Below are 22,382 nucleotides of genomic sequence, written 5' to 3' on the forward strand. Positions count from 1 at the left end.
TTTACATTTAAATAAACTGAAATATAATCTTGCTATAATATTAGTTTGCATAGTCTATTTTTTTATGCTACAAATACAGTTCTTATAATGATGAATTCTTAATTAAAAATATCTGGGGGGAAATGGTGTGATTTAGTTGTGAAATATTTTTTAGCTGCTTGTGGGTTTTTTTGGTGATATTACCTGATTTTCTAATTTGTCTAAATTTAAAATGTTTCTTCAATTGTGGTTATTAGTAATAATAGGGAGTCACATGTTTACACAGTATGCATTACCCATAGTTATTAGGATTATTGCTGTATTTTACTCTTAGGAAACCTAAGGATAATCATACTTCCAAATGTCCAGCAGCTCTCTTTTATGCCAAATAATGGTTAAGAAGGCAAACTCCCTAAACCATCCATTTTGGCATTATCATTTATTTTAAGGAAAAAATACTAAAAATACTGTCTTAACATTTACTGATTATATTTATTTTCATTAGATTTAGACAGCATAAGCAGTTCTGTCAAGAGAAAAAGTTAAATATTGCCCTTTTCGGTAAAAGCATAAATGGATATATAATTTTGTGGGTATGTTGTTAGCTTTCCTATAATAAACTTCATGGTAATAACTTAAAATATGAATATTAAGAGCTAACAGACCTTTTTATAAATCGTTTGACTATAAAATTAATTTGACATTCATTTGGGAGCAGTATCAAGGTGCACAACTGTAGAGTGTTTATTTTTAAAAATCTCACATTTCTTAAATGCCTGTTGTATTCAGGGAGCAGTGTTTGGAAGGTACTGAGGTGTTCTTTTTCTCTTCAATAATCCCAGCCCTTTTAATCTCAATACATTATGCTTGTTAATCAGCAAGAAGAATCTTCTCAAATCATGTACAATGTTAAACCAAAGTAGAACCCCATTTTTCAGTAAGGTTAAGTTTAAAATCCTCAACCTGCCCATCCAGGTCTTCCATAACGTGGCCCCACCCTGTTCGTCCAGCGTGGATGTTGGTCTCCTTTAAGGAAATTCTTGTGTCTCCTTAGTGCTTTCACAAGGTACCGGGTTTTTTTTTTCTCTCTTCATCATGCTGTTCCTGTGAACACCCTCTTCCTTCACGACTGCTGGAATGCTTTTCTCTGTCTTTCCAATCCAAGACTGTATTCTCTCTCAAGTCTTCTTCCTGAGGACCTGCCCCACTGCCCACTCCAATCTCACTCTTGTTTCTTCCTTTTCTTCATTTGTCTAGAACTTAGTCCGTACCCCAGGATAAATCCTTTTTAAGTGCTGGCTTTTGGTTCTCTACATGGTTATGTGCAGGTGTTCTTTTTGGAAGTAAATGGTAGAAGTGACCCTTGCAGGACTCAGTCGTGCACCGAAAAGTTATGATTTCTAACAGGCCCCACTTGTTCTGGCTTTAAAGTTGACAAAATCAGACATCTTAGGTAGTACATACCATTGAGGACTGACAGTCACTTATTTTTCTTGGTTTATACCAGAAGTGCAAGAGATACCCAACATAAAACCTTCTATTTTGTATGACTAGCACATATCAAAAAATAAGGTGCGAGTACAAACACAGTAAAAAGAATTTTAGATCATGGATCTTTGTAGAGCCTGAGCATCTACTAATCTCTTCTACAAATCTAGCCTGAGGAATCTGTCTGTATGTTGCTAGGCTTCTAAATTTAAATCAGTCATGATACAGTGACTTAATCAATTAGTGAGCCAGTGGTTTTCAGCCTTGGATGCGCATCGTAATCACTGGGTGGGGGGTTATAAATGCGGCTGCCTGGGCTCCAGCTCCCTAGAGATTCTGATGTAATTAGGTTGGGATGATCACTCTGAGCATAATTTATATAGGCCTTTCTAGGATAGATTATGGGATAACATTCTTAGCTTACAAATTTTATCCAAAGTAACCGTGTTCCATCAATTTTAATGCTATTGTTGACTGTTATTGGGCTAATGACTAGTTTTCTTGAAACTTCCGCCTGAACCAAGTGCTAATGGTCCCATAGCACTTTTGATACAGTGCTTTCAGGTTCTGTGGAACTTCTGTGTCTGGGCGCTGTACTTTTGAGGAAAAGACCCATGTAGTAGTCTCTGTACGTCTAGTGCTTAGTACAGTGTTTTGCTCACTGAGGGAATAAATGGCTAAATTAGTGCCCTGGGTGGGCGGGGGGAGTAGTTGGGGAGGAAAATTAACCTAAACTAGCTTACAAAGTTGACAAAAATACAATATTCTATGTTCAAAATTACAGTACTCTTTTTAATAAAACTTATTTTTTTAATCTTTTAAAGAATTGCTATTTGACTGAACTGCTGCTATAAAAGGCATTAAAAATTATCAGTCCAGAAAACTGTTTAATTAAACTGAAATTTGATGTCTGTGGACATGTAGATGTGCAGTGTAGCAAGTGTGTTCTCTGTGGAACTAGTCTACTGTGTCTGGACCAGTGTAAGCAGCAAGTGTGATGGTCAGCAAGTTATAACACTATAGGTTGTGTTTCATTGGAAACAAATAGGAGATTTAAAAAGCCATCTGCCAGTTTTGTGTCAGGTTCAGTTTTCATTTTCTTTCTATAGTTACACACAGAAAGACGACAACAGGGGAAGGACAAGTAGCCAGTCTGACCAAACATGCATTAAACTCACGAGCTGTCCCATAATTTTTCAACCCATCTCAAGCTTCAGCAGAGGTAAATAATTTACTTCATAATTGTATCCTAAGTAGAAAATGAAGGGAAGGTCAACATGGGAAATGAAGGATAATCCAAAAACAGAAGTTATGGATCACCTGTCTTAAAGATGAGATGGGAGGTGCTGATATAAATTCCTAACTCTTAATATTAGAGCTTTTCAATATATGCTACTATGGAAGTAAGAACTAATTGCTTCTTCTTTCTAGTGGAAAGATTATTTCAAGCTTTCCAACTCAGCCAGGACCCAAATCATGTACTTCCTAGACGGCAAGGCCGTATCACTATACTCTGGACCTAGTTTTACCCCACGTTGTTCATCTGAGTTTCTTCATTTACCTAATTTTTTCTTTATGGAAATATGAGCCATAAAACTATAGGACAACATTCTGGAGATCTTTGTTACAGAATGTGGATTACACTGACTTTTTTATGAAACTGCACATTGTAAGGAAGTAATAATAGTGAAATAATAGTTGCCATTTCCTGAAAGCTTCCTCTGCAAGTCACAACATTAAGCCAGAAGTTCCTAAACTTTATTGTTTCATGGTGTCTCATTAAGTTTTTCACAGCACCCCCAGGCCACAGCTCCGCTTGTTAAATAATTAGGTCCAAACGTTAAATACGTCTGCTTTAACAACTCTAGTAGCTATTTAAAAAAATAATGCAAGTAAATGGAAAATAACTTATTTCCTTCATAAATAACCAGTTACATACTAATGGGATATGCATGTACCTGTTGAGCATTGAATAGCTTTTTTAATTTTTTTTATTTTTTTATTTTTTAAAGATTTTATTTATTTATTTGACAGAGAGAAATTACAAGTACACTGAGAGGCAGGCAGAGAGAGAGAGAGAGAGAAGGAAGCAGGCTCCCTGCTGAGCAGAGAGCCCGATGCGGGACTCGATCCCAGGACCCTGAGATCATGACCGGAGCCGAAGGCAGCGGCTTAACCCACTGAGCCACCCAGGCGCCCCATTGAATAGCTTTTTAAGCCTTAGAATCAGACTGGACAGCTCCGCCCTCATTTCCTGTTCCACATTGATTTTGGAGTGGTATTTGCTTTTTATCACCTCAACTGCTGAAAACCCAGCTTTACAAAGATATGGTATCATCAAGGGAATGTATTGCAGTCTAATGTGAAAACTCTGAACTACCTCAAGCCAATAGTTTGGGCAGTGCAACATCTGTTGAGTATCTCTATGCTTCTTTAAATTAAAAATCTCCTGCAGCTCTTATGGGAGGTTGTTGAAGTGTCCTGGAGTGTCTCGACCTACAGTTGAGGGAGACGTGGTATTGGGCACCCTTGATTCCATTTAATTCTGTGGGTTGTGTTTTCATTTCCATTTCACAGATGTACAAACTGAGGCTTGAGAGAGAAAATAACTGCTCTGATGACCTAGTCTACCATTTGATTTTTTACTTTAATGATTGGGTTGCTGTGAGGGTGGTGGTTGTTATTCTGGGGGTCAAGGAATGAAGAGCAAAAACAAGGGAATGCCGCTAGCGGACTTTAAAGTTAAGAGTGAAATTAGTAGTATTTTCTAATGAGGGAAGTATTAAACTTGCTTTGTTTTTGCCTACAAACTTTAATATATTAGAGAGAACATGATTTGGTTTAGAGTTGGTCATTAAAAATATAAAGTTGCTTTGCTGAGCCAAGTTAAATGTCAGATTCTGAAATTTTGGATAACAAGTGTAGGAGGTGGTGATGACAAGCAGTGTGTATAGTTGTTGTTGTTGTTGTTGTTTTTAATTGCCAAATGCTGGCAGTCAGCATGATTGCCCTTTAGATTAAGTTGCAGTATCTTGTCTCTTTTTAAGAAAAAAAAAAATTCAAGTTGAGGGAAGTGACTTTTTATAGTTGACTTTTTCTGCACAGAATGATGAAATTTAGACTTGTTACATATTACTTTGTGTTAGGTTTGCAAAAATTTGTTTCCCTTTTGTAAGTAATTTTTGGAATGTTCTATTTGATAGAACAGAAAGTAAACAGCCACTTAAATATCTATGCTTTAAAAAAAATTAACATTTCACTCCTGGGCCAGCTAGCAGAATTTGCTTGTTAACGTTGAGCCAAATTAGTTCCTAAGTGCTAACAAAGCACTTAACTTTGCTATGAGAAAATAAAAGGCGAAGCACAGTGTGTCTTTCATTGAACAATAAAATCCCATTATGTGACTTTATTATATAATTTCAGGTCTACCAGGTGTTCTTATCTTATAAAATATAACTAGTACAAGACTATAACGGGATTTTTTTGCTTCTGACCATGATGGTATACTAGGGACCCCTCTCACTTTACATAACAAAGAATAAAATAAAGATAAAAATAAAGAAACAGTTTTCAGACTTTGAACAACAGGTGGCAGGAGGCACTGATCCTTGAGGGAAGGGAAACAAAGGCGTGAGCCTTACGATTGCTCTAGCTGATCACTCTGCTTATTACCTGGAGTGCTTCTGGGCTGCAGTAGCAGGGAGATGCACCCAGAGAAAGCCCGGCAGTCTCCCTGAGTTGAGGAGACAGAGTAGGGAATTTGTGGAAGCCAAGGCAATGAGAATTCTCAGGACTAGAACCAAAGAGGAGGTAGCTACACAGAGAGTTTCAGAAATGTGCAGAGGGTTCCGCGTGAGATTTCAGCTGAGTACTGGTAACTGCTGGTGTGGAAGGAAACTACCCAAGGCAGGGAAAGTACCACCAAAAGCAGCAGGAAGAAAATTTCCTGAACCTCACCTAGGACTGGGAGTATTTAAGTTGTCAGTAGCCAGAATGGAGAAATATTATGGAACTCTGGGAATTGGGTTGACTACTCAGAAGGGTATTCTGCTTCAGTAATGGGGCAGAGTAGCCCTAGACTAAACGCTTCTGTGGTCCTCTCTGACAAAGCTTAAAAGCAAGACCCAAAGGGATCAGACTGTTTCCAAATAACCTAATTTCCAAAAAACTTCACTGTATCTTAGAACAAAGTTTAAGAATATAGGAATACAAAGTATATATCCATATAGCCAGTATTCAACTCTGTAACAAATTCACAATGTCTGGCATTCAATTAAAAATTGCCATACATGCAAAGAAACAGGAAAACACACCCCGTAATGAGGAGAAAAGTCAATCTGTAGAAAGAGATGTTAAAATTAATAAACAAGAAGGGACCCTTAGGTGGCTCAGTGAGTTAAGCATCTGACTCGATTTCAGCTCAGGTCATGATCTCAGGGTTATGAGATTGAGCCCCACACTGGGCTCTGCCCTGAATGTGGAATCTGTTTAAAATTCTCTCTCCCTCTCCCTCTGTCCCTCCCACCGGCTCTCACACATGCTCTCTCTCAAAAAACAAATGAATAAACAAAGACATCATAACAGCTATGGTAAATATACTCCATAAGTCCAAGGAGTAGAGGAAAGAATAAACACATTAAGGAGAGACATGGTGGGGGGCCCTAGGTGACTCAGTTGGTTGGTCATCTACCTTCTGCTCAGGTGGTGATCTCGGGGGTCCTGGGATTGGGCCTTGTGTCAAGTTCTGTGCTCAGGAGGGAGTCTGCTTCTCCCTCTTCCTCTGTGTTCTCTCTCTAATCATTAGTTAATTAATACAATAAATCTTAAAGAAACCTGAAAAATATGAAAGACCTAGATCAAATTGAAATAAAAATAACTTCTCTGAAATGAAAAAAAAATACGCTGATAGGGATTAATAGATTAGACACTGCATAATAAACAATTAATGAATATGAAGACATAATAATAGAAACTACTCAAAATGAAACATAGAGAAAAGACTAAAATCGATAAGCAGAGCCATCAATGGGCTGGAAAACAACTTATGGCCAATATATATGGGTAATTGGAATCCTAGAAGGAGGGGGTAGAAGCAAAAAAAATGTTTGAAGAAATAACAGCTGACAGTTTTCCAAATTTGATGAAAACTATAAATCCACAGATCCAAGAAGCTAAATGAACCTCAAGCAGTAGAGGCACGAAGCAAACTACACCCAAACACATTATCAAATTGCTTAAAACCAGTGATATGGAGAGAAATCTTAAAAACAGATCAAGAAAAAACACATATTGACTAAATATGAAAAGACATAATAGAAAAGACTGAAGAAAGGAGACATAGGAATAATGATAAATTTTTCTTCAGAAACAATCCAAGCCAGTGGATATAGAACGACGTCTTGAAAGCACTGAAAGACGAAGAAAACAAACCATACACCTAGAATTCTATGCCCAACCACAATTAAAATGACATAAAGACTTTTTCAGATACCCAAAAGCTGAAAAAAATATAAGCCAAGTATAATGGGTAGCAGTTTAAATAGAATAGATTTCCTTTGCATCTAGTACCGACATTTTCAACAATTCTGAGGTGGTATAGTCTAAATCAATGAAAGTTTATCACTTAGTTACATTTAAACTGTGTTTTTGAAAGTAATTAAACAAAATTTAAGAAAATAAACTGTGCTTTTGAAAGAAACGAAATAGGGTAGCCTAGTGCATTTGGAGTAAGCCTTGTAATTAGCGTGCCAAAAGGAGGTACAGCTTTAAAAATTGATATTATACTTTTATTGGTGACAATTTAAATCTGCTTGGGTTTTTTAATGGTTGAAGATAAGAATTTGTGTTTTATTGTTTTCTACTAAAATAGAGTTTGCAAAGATAAGCCATTGTTATGTTACATAAGCATGTGTTCACACTAGAGTGCATTTCACAGCCACTGAACTAGTTGCATTATTGTGAGTATATATGACATTTGGGGAGATGGATTAACTTGTTGGCCAATTGGACACTATTTAATTACTCTCTTCATTTAGGTTGAAACTTAGGTTCTTTGAATTCCTAGATGATATTGAGATAACTAAGGAAAGAAAGAGAGAAAGGAAGGGAGAAAAGAGAAGGTAAGGGAAGGAAAGGGAAAAAAAAGGAAGGAAGGAAATATTTCTGATTGAATTATTGCCTTAAACATAAAATACTTCTATATACTGAATGTTATGCTTATTAAAATACTCACTTCCATTTTATAGTTTTCTTATATAACTTTAAATATAAAGTGCGTTTACTTACATAAACTAGCTCTTACCAATATTTATTTTGAGTTGTATCTCCACTAACACTAAGGTGGGTGGTATCTTATTACTGGCCGTTAGGGATGAAAGTCCCTTCTCCCTATCTGGCCTTCTCTGACAACGTCCCGAACCTCATTTTATATAGTTACATATTCTGTTCACTAGTAGACCATAGGATGGTGTAGTCTGTTGAGTACCTTACTGAAATGTAGGTAAATAAAGTTTTGTAATCCTAAGAACCTTGTGTGAAATATAGGAAGAATGAATCTTATAATTAAGTAAATTCCTAGCTCACTAGCGGTCTGTCCTTGGTCAGCACTGGGCCCATGTCTTTTGCTTATTTTGTTGAATGATTTCATCATTCTCTTGGGGAATGGATGGAAAGTGTATTTACCAGATTTGTGGATGTTGCAAAGCTGTGTGGGACTGATACAGAGCTGGGTAGAATAATTACTTATTTTGGATGACACAGTTGAAATCCAGCTTTTTCCATCAGAGAGAATGGATTGAAACCCAAAAAAGGAACATGCTCTTTCCCTTGCACTGGATCAGACTGAGTTTTGTGTCCTTTCCTGATTGAATTGCTGTGGTTGTAGAAATATCATAAGTAATTTGCATTGGGCTGTTGATTAGCAAAATAAGGTAGAGATTACTATCATTGTCTGGGTTTCCATGATACCCTAACCTGAATGGGGACTACATAGTATGGAAAGGTTGGAATAGGTGGTCCTGTGTTAATAGTCACATTGCTCTCTGCTCTCCTTCAGACCTGCTCTTCCTTCGGTCTCCCTTATCAGAGTGGATTGCAATCCATCCACCTTGTTTTTAAACCAGAAGTTGAGAGTCATCCTCTATACTTCCTCCTCTCCAGCTTCACACATTCAATCAATTACCATGTCCAGTGTGCCCAACCTTCTAATTTCACTGAGAATCCATGCAAGTCACCATTTTACCTGGTTCTGCTATTGTCTGGCCACTGTAGTGCCTTTCATGGATCATTCCTAGAGCCTCCTTAACTGCTCTCCCTGTTTCCACTCCCCTCCCCCACTCTCCAGTCTGTTTAAAAATACAATTTAGATCATATTGTTTCCCTGTTTAAGCCCCTTTCATGGTTGACCACTTGGAACTTAAAATCCGAGCTCTTTAAGATGATCTGCATTATATCATTGAGTCTCTGCCTCCCTCTTCAGTCTTAAGACTATTTTGCCTCTTGGTTTCTGTGTTCCAGCCACTTTGGCCTTCTAGTTCTGAATGTACCCAATTATTTCTGATCTCAGAGCCTTCACATATGCTGTTTATTCTGCTCAGTATTTATTTTAAAATGTGTTTATGCATTTAGAAAAATACGTAAATCATAAATGTAGAATGCAATGAATTATTAGAATGAGCACATACATGTTACCACTGCCGGGTTGAGAAATAAACATTATTACTTGCTTTCCAGAAGATTCCCTCGCGTTCCTCCCCAGTTATTCTCTCTGTTATGATTTGCAGAGATGATCACTGCCTGACTTCTTACATCATAGATTAGGTTTTTTTTTTTTTTTAATTTATTTATTTGACAGAGAGACAGTGAGAGAGAGCATGAGAGAGGAGAAGGTCAGAGGGAGAAGCAGACTCCCCATGGAGCAGGGAGCCTGATGTGGGACTCGATCCCAGGACTCTGGGATCATGACCCGAGCTGAAGGCATTCGGCCAACCAACTGAGCCACCCAGGCACCCCACATCATAGATTAGTTTTATCCAGTTTTTAACTTAACATAAATGGAATCATTCAATATGTATTCTTTTGGGGCCGGCTTCTCTCTCTCAGTGTTCTGTCTGGGAGATCATCTGTGTTGTAGCAGGTGGCAAAAGTTTTCATTGTTGGGGCCCCTGAGTGGCTCAGTCGTTAAGCACCTGCCTTCAGCTCAGGTCATGATCCCAAGGTCCTGGGGATTGAGCCCCATATCAGGCTCTCTGCTCAGTGGGGAGCCTTGCTTCTCCCTCTCCAGCTCCCCTGCACTTGTGTTTCCTCTCTTGCTATCTCTCTCTGGCATAAATAAATAAAGTATTAAAAAAAAAAAGTTTTCATTATGTGGTATTCCGTGGTATAAATATTCCAGTATTGGTTCTGTTGACATTTCCTTCTAATTCTTTCTTTGATGAATGATACTAGTATGAACATGCTTATAAATGTCTTTTGGTGCACATACATACACATTTCTGTTGGATGTATTTTAGGAATGGGATTGCTGGGTCATAAAGTATTTGTATGTTGCATGGAATGTTTTTCCCTCCACTCTTCATTTGGCTAACTTCTTGTTTATTCTTCAGATTTCAACTTAAAGGGCACATCTGCAGGCAGGCCTATCCATTGCTGTCCCCCCAATAATTTTAAATTAGGTCTTCCTGTTGTACTCTGTTGTAACTCCATCATAGTACTTACTATCATTTATGATTTTGCATATATTACTTACATAATAGCTATCTTCCTATTAAAAGGTGTCAGAGCACCGGCTTTTTTTCTTTGTAGAACTTTGCCAGTGTCCTGGTACATGGTAAGCATTCAATAAATACTTGTTACGTAATGAGTGAAAGGTTACTATTATTTTGAAATGTTGCCAACATTGGGATTTGCTGTTTATACAGAACATCAATTTGGAGAGTTTAATGTCTTTCAACTGGAATTTTAATTTTTTAATTCTACAAAGAGAACCTTTTCCTTTTAAAACAATTTTTCTTTTTATGTATGAGAAAATGGAAAGTGGCTTTACTGCCAGGTAGTTACACAATCTTGGATGAATCACCTAAATTCTTAGTTTTTTCTTTTGAAAATGAGTGGCCTGTTTTGCACCGTCTCTAGGATCCTCTGACGAGAGGCTCTCTGGTACTACCCCAAAGTGATACCTGTATGCAAATAAGCCAACCACAAACTGCAGTGCTCGCAACCACAGGCAAATTGTGATTCTAGGAAGAGCATACTAATGTGTAATCTTGCTTTCACATTCTTAATGACTTTCTCTAGTTTGGTCTGGAGTATCAGCTGAAGAAAGACAGTTTGCAGGGCGCCTGGGTGGTTCAGTGGGTTAAGCCTCTGCCTTCTGCTCAGGTCATGATCTCAGGGTCCTGGGATCGAGTCCCGCATCGGGCTCTCTGCTCAGCGGGGAGCCTGCTTCCCCCTCTCTGTCTGCCTGCCTCTTTGCCCGCTTGTGGTCTTTCTCTGTGTGTCAAATGATGAATAAAATCTTAAAAAAAAAAAAAAAAAAAAAGACAGTTTGCTGCCTGTCTGGAAGGTTGGAGCCACAGCCGAATGTTGACATTGGGTTAGCAGGACCTTCATTAGGTAGCTTCATTGTTTAGTTTGAATTATTATTATTGTTATTTTAGGATCTTTTTTATTTATTTGAGAGAGAGTGGGAGAGAGCACAAGTGAGAGGGAGAAGCAGGCTCCCTGGGCTCTATCCCAGCACCCTGGAATCATGACCTGAGGGAAGATAGCCACTTAACTCACTGAGCCACCCAGGCGCCCCTGTTTAGTTTGAATTTTTGTAATTGTCAGAAGTTAGAGAAATTTACATTTAAAATTAATCCTCAGTACCATTGGAGTTTAAAACAGATGACTTTGTAATCACCTGGGGATCCCAGATAATAAGTGAATTCTGTTTCTTTCTGCTCAGGTGGTAGAGTTGGCCGTGCAGGTCTGATCACCAGTTATCCTATGTTTAATAAACCTCTGTTTTAGAGTCACAGTCATGAGAACCAAGAAATAGGTATATGCTTGTGTTTTCATCTGACTTTCCAGAGATGAGCTTATGCTTCATTTTTTTTGCCTGATATTCTAATTTGAGAAGAGAATGTGTTACCAATAATGCTGAATAATACCGATGATGTCCTATGATACAGTGCTAGAAAAGCAAGTCACTCCAGCAAAGGAGGGTGCTGAGAAACATGCTAGAGGACAATTAGTATATTAAGTTTTGATAAAGGCCAATTGATATATTTAGACTCTTGAGTGTTTTCTGTTGTCTCTAAATAGATCATCTCTGTAGCTTCTCTCTTCATTCCTTTCCTGTCGCTTTGGTAGGAAACGTAGGTTAGGTCTACGTTCAGTCATAATTTGTTCGGTTATAAGAACTTTGAAAGCAGCACAGAGCTAAAATACTGAGTGAGTTAAATTGTCCGAATTAAGGTGTTGGATGTTACTACTTCATGGCTTAGTGTAGTTTTCAGTATTTCTCAACCTCTTCTGTGACGAGCCAGGGCCAGCTCATTATTCTCCAAGGCTGTTTTCAACAGAGGAGGATACTAAAGCTAAGTGATTTAGGATGAATAAGGAAAACATTTATGGCAGAGTACAGCAGTATTTACCTTTCCTGGGGTCTTCATTCTGTAATTGCAGAGTCTTCCTTCCCAATTTATTATGTATTTATCATTGATGATTATATGATGGCCTGAGAGTAAGCTATGGGGTCATCCTTTTTTTCTTTTTTTTGAGATTTTATTTATTGGAGAGAGGGAGAGAGAGAGCACATGCATGTGTATACAAGTAGGGGGAAGGGCAGAGGGAGGAGGAGAGAGAGACTCTCAAGCAGAATCCGCACTGAGCATAGCACAGACACAGGGCTCAATCCCATGACCCTGAGATCATGACCTGAGCCAAAATCAAGAGTTGCATACTTCACCGCCACCCAGGCATGCCCTATGGGGTCATTCTACAGGCAGTAGGACTAACTGCTTCCTTTCAAATAATGAAAGTCCAGATGCCCATTGAGCTTTTGACGAGTGTACTTGTGGTCTAGGGTAATTGAAGGAAAGCACCTCCCAGATTGCTTAGAATTCCAGTAGCCTCCGCTCTTACTAACTGTCCAGAGTTATCTTGTTTTCTCTTCTTTCTGAACTTACCTAGCATGCCAAAGAATATTGTCAGAATAAATTTTATCATTTGATTTTGGGAAGTATCAAACATTTATCAAAGAAGGGAGAGTAGTTTCACTGACTCCATATATCTGTCATCCATCCTCAATGATTGTCAACTCATGGACCCTTGTGTTTATCTATATCCCTGTCCACTAGTTCCCCCTCCCCACTTATTTTAAAGTAAGTTCCGGATATCATGTAATTTCATCCATAAATATTTTTTATGAGAATAAGTGTTTATGGCACATGTTTTATTTTGCTTTAAATTCTGTTCTGTGACCTTATTCATATTCACATATTCACTAGGATTGGAATCAGAGAGCCTTCAGATTAGCAGTTCTGTGGATGCCTGGATATGTTGAAAAATGTAATTAATAGATTTATGCATAAGGTAGCTTTATGTCTCAGGAACTACATGTTCACATTAGATGGAAAGTTAAGAAGAAATTGAAAGCCTATGAATGGTAGTGTTGGGCATGATAAGGAAAGAGAGAAGAAGAGATTTTCTCCTTAAAATAAGCCCTTGAGGGAGTTAGGTACTCTTCTTCCCTGCGGTGTTAGAGCAGTAACTCTGGGGGTTGGGCTCTTCCTTATTTTACATGTTGAATAGGTGAGCTCAAGAGGTACAGGCCTCCTTACCTGAGCTGGGCTGCTCAAGGTCTGGATGGTGGTTAGAAATCAGTAACTTGTAAAAAAAGAAAAGTTTGTTTTTCCTAGCATCTTATTTACTAAACAACATGAACAGGAGAAAAAAAAAATGCAGAGCAGGGTGTTGCCCTCATTGAAAGCCCAGTAGACAACCTTGAAAGACAGCCCTGGCAAGTAGTAACCTGAACTTCGAATCACCATATCCCCTGAACTCTCCCCCTGAACTCTCATGTCCTCTCATTCTTTCACTCTTTTTTCCTCGGGGCTCTTGACACATCCTACCATTGCATAAACTCCACTAGTTTAAGCCCTGGTTAGAAATCATTTTACAAGGCCTGTCTTCCTGACCCCTACCTTCCCATTCCCACCCTCACGCCACTAGAGGTACCGCCATAGAGATCACATTTGAACATTTCCAGATGTCACTGTGAGGAATTGTTAAACTTAGGGCATTCAGATGCTGGTAGTAAAGTTAAATGTTTATCTTTTTAAGTATTATTTTAAAACTCACAAAACATTCCCTTTTGTGCTATAGCTCCCGGATTTTTTGTCTATTAGATGAATATTTAGTAGTCTTGGTGTTCAGCATCTGTGGTTAGGTTGGTATTGCGTTGAGATAAAAAGAAACGAGGGGCACCTGGGTGGGTCGGTTAAGTGTCTGACTCTTGATTTTGGCTCAGGTCATGGTCTCAGGATGGTGAGATGGAGCTGTAGGTTGGGCTCCCCCATCAGCAGGGAATCTGCTTGAGATTCTCTCTCTCCTTTTCTCTTTCCCTCTGCTCTTCCCACCCCAGCTTGTGTGCACACATCCATGCATGTGTGCGTGAGTGTGCTCTCTCTCAAATAAATAAATACATCTTTAAAAAAAAGAAAGAAATGAGACAATTTCTGTTGCTATTCGTATTAAAGTGAATGAGATATAAAACAATGGGAAGAAAGATCTACTTCCAGCGCGATCAGGGAAAAACTTCAAGAAGGAAGAGGCATTTTAGTTAGGTATTGAAGGATGGGTGATATTTGGAAACACAAAAGATGACTAAAGGGTGTTCCAGATGGAAAGAACATTGTGAACAAAGGGAGAGGGAAAACAATGTGGGGCGCACAGAAGGAGCCACCCATTATTCCTTTTTTATTCATTTTGGCTGCAGTGTAGGATGCAAGGGGAAAGTATTAGGGAAAAAGAAAGATGGGGATGAGTGAGTGAACGATCTGTACATTCTGTGTTTTATCTAAAAGTTATACACATTATTTTAAAGTAGTATGGCTTTTTTATTTTAAATAATCTCTATAGTGGAAGATTCCCAGGTTATTTTCTAGAATTAAAAATTACCAGAGAAATAGGACAATAATTTAAGTCTCTCCCTCTTACAGCGTGTATTTCTCTATATTTCATGGAGTTTCATAAAATAAGGGGATCTTGGGGCACCTGGGTGGCTCCGTGGGTTAAAGCCTCTGCTTTCGGCTCGGGTCATGATCCCAGGGTCCTGGGATCGAGCCCCACATCAGGCTCTCTGCTCCGCGGAGAGCCTGCTTCCTCCTCTCTCTCTCTTTGCCTGCCTCTCTGCCTACTTGTGATCTGTCTGTCAAATAAATAAATTAAAAAATCTTAAAAAAAAAAAAAAAGAAAGAAAGAAACTTTAAAAAAAAAAAATAAGGGGATCTTTTCCCCCATTAAAAAATGTATGGGGAGGGGGCACCTGGGTGGCTCAGTGAGTTAAAGCCTCTGCCTTCGGCTCAGGTCATGATCTCAGGGTTCTGGGATCCAGTCTCAAATCGGGCTTTCTGCCCGGCAGGGAGCCTGCTTCCTCCTCTCTCTCCGCCTGCCTCTCTGCCTGTCAAATAAATAAATCAAATCTTAAAAAAAAAAAAAGTGTATGTGGAGGGGATAACATAGTACTGTAAGAGTTTATCTTAGTACTATGTAGAGATAAAACCTTCTTAATTTAGGAAAGTGCATGTGTATTTTTAAAATTTATTTTTGATGATTACATTCAATTCTTTAAAAAAATTTGGAAACACTGTCAAAGGTACAGAAGAGCTGAAGTTCAGTGCAAGGAACTATTTTCTGAATTATTTCAGAATACCTTGCTGACATGATGTCCCATCACCCACAAATACTGTTACTTATTTCCTAGAAAGAATTGCTCCTTCATAACTACAATATAACCATCAAAAAAGTTTACATTGTACTTCTGTCTAATCTCAGACTTCATTCAAACTCACCAGTTGTCCCAATGACTCATAATAACAAAAAGATACAGTTCAGATTTGTCATTTTATTAATTGTCATGCCGCTTTATTCCCTTTAAATCTGGAGAAGTTCTTCAATCTTTGATGTTTATAACCTTAAAACTTCTGGAGATAAAGGCCAGTTGTTTTGCAGAGTGTACATCACTGTGAGTTTGTCTCATGGCTCCTCGTGCTCAGGTTGAGGTTCTGTATCAGCAGGAATATTACCAAAGTGGTGCTGTGTCCTTTCTGTGGTATCCTGTCAGGGGGCACACGATTTTGTCTTATCCCATTACCGTTGGGTGTTCACTCTGATTCTTTGGTTAAGATGGTCCCTGGAAGACACCCTTCTCTTGTATAAAAAGTGTTTTGATGTCCGGTACTTCGAGAGCCTATAAACATCCCCATTACTCATCACACTTCTGGTTATGGCCTTTTTTGGTGTGCTGTAATCCTGTTCCTATTATAATTTGTTTTAAAGCTCAAATTGTTCCAGATTTCTCTAGTAGAAGCCCCTTCAAGCTGGCTTCTGTATTTTGATGGCACGTCTCCATTATTCTTCGAGCACTTTCTTTCTGGCACAAGAATATATTCCAGGCTTAACTTGTGCCGCCTTTGCCCTGTTACCAGCCATTTCTCCAAGGAGTCCTTAACAGTGGAGAATGGTATTCGAAAGCAAGATCTGGGTGCTGGCTGTGGTTATCACCATTGGAGTACCGCTGATCTCAGGCCCTGCCGATGGACAGAGCTAAGGAGAATATGTAATTGTGTGTGAATATGTATAAATGGTTATACACACCCACTTATATCCATGTTTTCAGTCCGTCTGGAAAACTACAAGTTCACACTGGTAATTCCAATTTCACTCAAGTCCGGAGTGCCCATTCTAGTTTTCTCTCTTCCCGTACTGCACTCTCATTCTCTGACAGTGAGGAACCTGGTCCCCGTTATCCTGATCCTTCCCCTCTCTGACCAGCCACTCTTCTGTTGCCTCTGCAGCCTCCTCCAACGTACGGGTGCCCCCCTCGGCCCATGGGCTCTTGCACCCTGCCTTGGGCTTCCCTGCAGTGCACCCTGCCCTCCCTGTCCTACCCAAGCGTCAACCTACCATACCAGGCAACTCCCAACATCCCTGGTGGGCACTACCCTCCTCACCCCGCTCAGACTTATCCCAGCCTATCCCTCCCCCAAGTGGACGCCCTCTCTTCCTCTTCTTCAAATCCATGCACGGGACCGTTGTTCTTACTCTGCTTGGGCTCTGTCTGCCTACAAAAGACCTCCCTCAGTTCCACCCCAAGCCTTTGAAGCATGAAGCATTACAGTCTTTTACAGAAAAGATGTTTAGGAAGAATATGGTTTTCTCTTAGGGAATTGGAAGTGTCAGGAGTTAAAATTACATATGGCTCTGAAATTTCATTGACAAACTCATTGAACATAAAATCTTTGAACTCCCGCTGAGCACCAGGCACTGAGCTAGGCCCCTAGGGATAGAGCAGTGAACTAGGCAAAAGCCCTTCCCTCCTGAAGCTGCATTCTCTGACTCAGGCTGTTGAAGCTTAGGCAAGTTAGTAACAAATTGATAACCTCTCTAAGCCTGTTTCCTCATGTCAGAGGGAAATAGTTGTAATTTTGCCCATGGGGGTGTTGTGAAAATTGAATAATATGTGTTCTGTCGTAATCACCACAGAAGCAATATATAGATAGCTCAGCTGAAACGTCATTCATCACTCTAAAATTTCATTTAATAGTTTGAGGAGAAAGCAAAAAAATTCCTTGGAAGGAAAGTGATATCTACTCTTCAAATTATTTCTCCTTTCCTTTAGCATACTTTTACCTAAGAATAAGCACTTCAGTTTAAATTGTATGCTTGTGTGTAGGCCTGTTTCCTGAGTCTTAGAATATAACATAAAAGTGTAAATGACACTTGTTGCCGTGTTTGAATCAGATAACAGTTTCATAGATGGGTCTTCATGGGGCCTGAGAGACATGACATATTCAGATATTTGGAGCACAGTTAATGAAAAGATCATTATTATATATTATTAGAAGAGAGACCATTTTGTTGCATGGTAATTTAAGTTATAAAATGACTTTTTTATTGTTTTTAAGGGAGGGTAATGGCTTAATATTAAAATTCATTTTCTTTTTAATTTTACTGGTTGCTGGTATTTGAACCTAAATAATGATTTAGGTGCTGAAACGGATACATCTAGTAATATCTATATTACTGTATTAGTGGGGTTAAATACATAGAGCATGTAACCTCTAAAACTCTAATAATTTTCTCTGGAAGCCATGCCTCTGTCATCAGAGATATAACAAATCTCTAATATTTGCTTCATTTTTTAAAAAAAGATATCATTTATTTATTTGACAGAGACACAGCCAGAGAGGGAACAGAAGCAGGGGGAGTGGGAGAGAGAGAAGCAGGCTTCCCATGGAGCAGGGAGCCCGATGTGGAGCTCGATCCCATGACTCTAGGATCATGACCTGAGCCAAAGGCAGACACTTAGCAACTGAGCCATCCAGGCGCCCCTAATGTTTGCCTTAATGTATACAGTACTCTTAATGAGGGAGTGTTTAGGGACGGGCAGTCCTGATTTACTTTACAAAATATAATTAAAATTAATGTGACATTTTGTATATGTGTCGCTTGTCATTTAATGTTAGGAGTAACTGTTATTTAACTATATGGTGTAATCATAAAAAGAACTCTACAAATGCAGAATGAAATACAAATCCCCATAACTTTAATGGCTTAGGGAAATCTTACTCCCTAATTTCATTTGGGGTGCTTTGATAAAGGTAAAGGCCCACACTTAATGATCATGCTAGAGAATTATGACAGTATCTGCTAATTGAGTGATTAATTGAATAATTAGTTTTAGCGTGTTCTGCCAGCTAGCAGAACACAACTCACTCCAAGACAGAAATGGGTTAACTAAGAAGAAGTCTTATGAGTAGATGGTCTGAAAAGAGGTGAAGGAGGCAGGGAAGATGAGATGGTCTGTAGAACCCTGGAGAAGAGCTCTGGCGGAAAAGGAAAAGCTCTCTAATACAAAGAACTCAGAAGTATTCGGCAAAGCAGTAGGCAGAGAAGATAGCCCATTTTTTGGCCATAAAGATTGACAGGAAGTGGGAAGGATATAAGGATCTAATAATATGCTTTCTTTTCTTTTTTAAGATTTTATGTATTTATTTGAGAAAGAGTGGGCACTAGCTTGGGGGGGGGGTACAGAGGGAGGAGAAGAAGCAGATTCCTCACTGAGCAGGTTGCTCAATGGAGCTCCACTCAGGGCTGGATCTTAGGACCCTGAGATCCTCACCTGAGCCAAAGGCAGACGCTTAACCTACTGAGCCACCCAGAGGCCCCATAACATGCTTTTCTAATGTGGAACACATACTATTGCTGAAATCTACTATAATTCTGTATAGGAGATGAATGAGGAAAGGAAAAGGGGGTATGGGGCAAGAGATGAGGGTAAATAAGGAGTGAACTAGTCAGCCAGGAGGTGAGTTGGCGGTGTGGAATAGAGAGTGGAAAGGGAGAACAGTAGAGAAGGAACGAAACAGAAGAGAAAGGAGAGAATGAGAAAGAGGATCAGACCTTTCTGGATTTGGTGGACTTTAGAATTCTTTGGAATTGTCCGTTGAGATACAACGGTGGCTTATATTTCTTTGGAGTTTTGGGGTCAACTTTTTAGTAACTGTAGTTGCTCTAGGAAGAGTTTTCCTTTAAAGATTCAGGATTTGTTTTTGTTTCTCAATAGAGTAACCACAACACCCTGACCTAGGGATATGATTCTGTGGGGGTATATTCAATGGCAAGATAACATCAACATTATGAAGAAATGAATCAAGACAAAGGCCAAACTGAAGATCTGTGTTCCTACGCTAAACTCTGTTGTCAAGTGTTGCCATTAGCTTTTATCATTTCAACATTTGTCATCTTCTGTGTTTCAAGCCCGATTCTAAATGTCAGGGATGACAGGATGCTTAGGACAGTGTTCCCTCCCACCTTCTAGGATCAGGCTGGTTAATGGGAAAGACAAGTCATGGGTCTATAGGAAATGTTTCGGCAGCATGGAGAGGGAGTTCTGTGAAAGAACTGTGCCTGTAGAGAGGTTTCCAGAAAGTGGCCTTGGGTGAAGTTTATTTAAGGTGAAGGTTAAGTGGAGCCTTGCAAGAGGAAAGTTAGAATTGTGCAAAGGTGCTGGGGTATAAAAGAGCACGTTTGGTTAATTAATGGGCCGTTTAATGTGATGAGAGCATAGAACGCAGGTTGTGGGAGTAATGAAAAATGAAGCAGAAGCAGAAAGAGAAGGTTGAGGCCAGATTCTGAAAGATTGTAGGTAAAAGGGTTGGATAATGTCCACTAGGGGTATGATAACCCAGGGTAGTGGTGGTAGTAAACATTGGCAAACATATCAGTGGACAAAGAAGAAGATTCAAAAACAACCTCCAAAACATGCAAGTATTATTCAGGGCAGTACTTCAGATCATTGGGAGAAGCTGGATTAATTCATCAGTGGTGCTGGGACAAGTTGTTGACTCTTCAAGTAGGACATTTGAGTTACTATTTGAGAAAATAGTTTATGTGATACATTTAGGTTAAGTATCAGATTCAGGGCCGTCTGGATGGCTCAGTTGGTTGACTGTCCAACTCTTGATCTCAGTTCATGTCTTGATCTTAGGGTTGTGGATTCCAAGCCCTGCATTGGCCTCCATACTGGGTATGCAGCCTACTTTAAAAAAAAATAGAATCAGATTTCGATTTTAGCAGCTTTTTTTGAGACTCTGGCTTTCTAGCTAAATAGAATCTAATGTTTCAGGCCATTTTTCTTACCCTGAAATTTTTTTTTTTGTAGCATCTGCAGAAAAAGAGGCAATCAAGGGTACATACTCCAAAGTACTGGATGCATATGGACTCTTAGGTGTTTTACGATTAAATCTTGGTAAGTTCATTATTCAGTATAATTCATCTTTTTCCATATTTTTAATTCTAAGGATTTGAGAGACTGTTTACATATAATTTCATACTCTGTATTTGAACTAAAAGCACGGTAACATCTTTTAAACCCTAATTACGCTAATCTTGGAAAAATGTTTGTTGGTTACAGAGGCATGCTACATACTCAGGCTCTTGATTTTAAGTTACAGAGACATTTGTCCTATTTAAACATTTAAGATCGGTATCTGTTGTCAAAAGAGAAAATCAGGGTATTGCCCTTTTTTGTTTGGTTTTGGTGCAGTGTTTTAGGAAAAGATGTCCTAGTGAGGACCATGCTGATTGCTCTGGTTTATAGTGGAAAGGACATCTGCTTTGTATTTAAAAGATCTCAGCTTGAGTCTCTCTCTGCCACTTAGTGTCACCGAGGGCTGCAGAGTAACCTTTGTGATTACCAGTTTGTCTGTATAGCATGGCTGCAGGTGTGGCCCAAGGCCTGGTACCAGTCCGTGAACCATTTTGTTATTGGTCTGTGATGAGATAAGGAGCTTGCGCCATCATGCAAACCAACACATGGCTTCCATCACTGATAAAGTCTTACTAGGAAAAAAAAAAGTCAGCCAAACTAAACAGTGAGGTAGTTGGTTTCCATTCTGGAACAAGCACCCTTCTCACTGTGACAGCTCATGCGCCATACTTTGAGGAGGGCTGGTGTGTAAAGTGGAGATTTGTCATTTGTTATGAATCTCTCGAATGTAAAAAGCACTGTCCCTAGATGCATAACTAATACTGCCTCAGGTATACCGTCACAGTCCAGCGAGGTTTATTTTAATCCTGGTTTATGAAGGAGAATATCTCAGGTTGGTTATGTTAAGACACTGAACTTAGTCTAGATAGTGGTGGAGTGGTGGAGCCAAGATTCAGGGCCTTGGTTGCCTGCTCCAAGCCCACTGTCAGAGTACACCACTGCTGAATTTCACCTTCCTGCTAATTTCATAGAATTTTTGTCAAAATGAGTGAAAAATCTCTGTGAAAGTTTTCGTAAACCAAATTGTTTTATAAGTTGTTAACAGGGGCTTTCTGTTCATGTGTCAGCAGTGGCAGCTCACACTGATATTTTTTCCATTTTTTTTTCACTGTGCTATTTACAAAGAATTCCCACATTTATTGTCTTATCTGGATTTCCTGGCATTCATAAAAGAAAAATGAGGAAGATAACATATATGTATATATATATATATATATATATATATATACATATATATATATATATATTTACTGGATAAATTTTGAATATCCCCAGATTTAGTAGAGGAATAATTTCATCAATGTGAGATACTCTGTTAATGTTTAAATGCTGCGTTATACTAAATGTGTTTAAGCAAGGGTTTTTTTCATCTTCTGCCAAAATCCAGTTGTAAATATAAACATGTCCATCCATGACAGTTTAAAATAACCATGCTGTCAGATTTAAAAAGTTGGAGACATGACAAGAAAGTTGGGAGACACTGAATAATCTGAAAAATATTGGGACTTTTTAATCCAATTAATTCTTTGTTTTTTGCAGGTGATACCATGTTACATTACCTGGTCTTAGTCACCGGGTGTATGTCTGTTGGAAAAATTCAAGAATCTGAAGTTTTCCGAGTTACTTCCACTGAATTTATATCACTACGAGTTGATTCTTCAGATGAGGATCGCATTTCAGAAGTGCGAAAAGTTTTGAATTCGGGAAACTTTTATTTTGCATGGTCTGCCTCTGGAATTAGTTTAGATCTGAGTCTTAATGCACATCGTAGCATGCAAGAACACACAACTGATAATAGATTTTTCTGGTGAGTTTGCGTTAAACATTTTTTTCCCCTTTGTAGTCATGTGCTTGCTGGGCAATAGTTTGATTTGGG

General features: G+C 38.9%; 1 protein-coding gene across 11 annotated transcripts in view; it reads left to right on the top strand.

Annotated features, from left to right (window-relative positions):
- Positions 1-22,382, top strand: part of SYNJ1 (synaptojanin 1) — an 87,012-nt gene that overhangs the window by 2,685 nt on the left and 61,945 nt on the right. For all 11 annotated transcript variants that reach the window (XM_013058844.2, XM_013058847.2, XM_013058850.2 and 8 more), the window contains exons 3-4: positions 20,399-20,485; positions 22,046-22,313. In XM_013058844.2, coding sequence (XP_012914298.1) covers positions 20,399-20,485; positions 22,046-22,313 — 355 coding nt within the window. The remainder of the gene's footprint in view (positions 1-20,398; positions 20,486-22,045; positions 22,314-22,382) is intronic.

The sequence above is a fragment of the Mustela putorius genome, unplaced genomic scaffold (assembly GCF_011764305.1).
Source record: "Mustela putorius furo isolate JIRA1106 unplaced genomic scaffold, ASM1176430v1.1 tig00000832_pilon_pilon_pilon, whole genome shotgun sequence".
Lineage (NCBI taxonomy): Eukaryota > Metazoa > Chordata > Mammalia > Carnivora > Mustelidae > Mustela > Mustela putorius.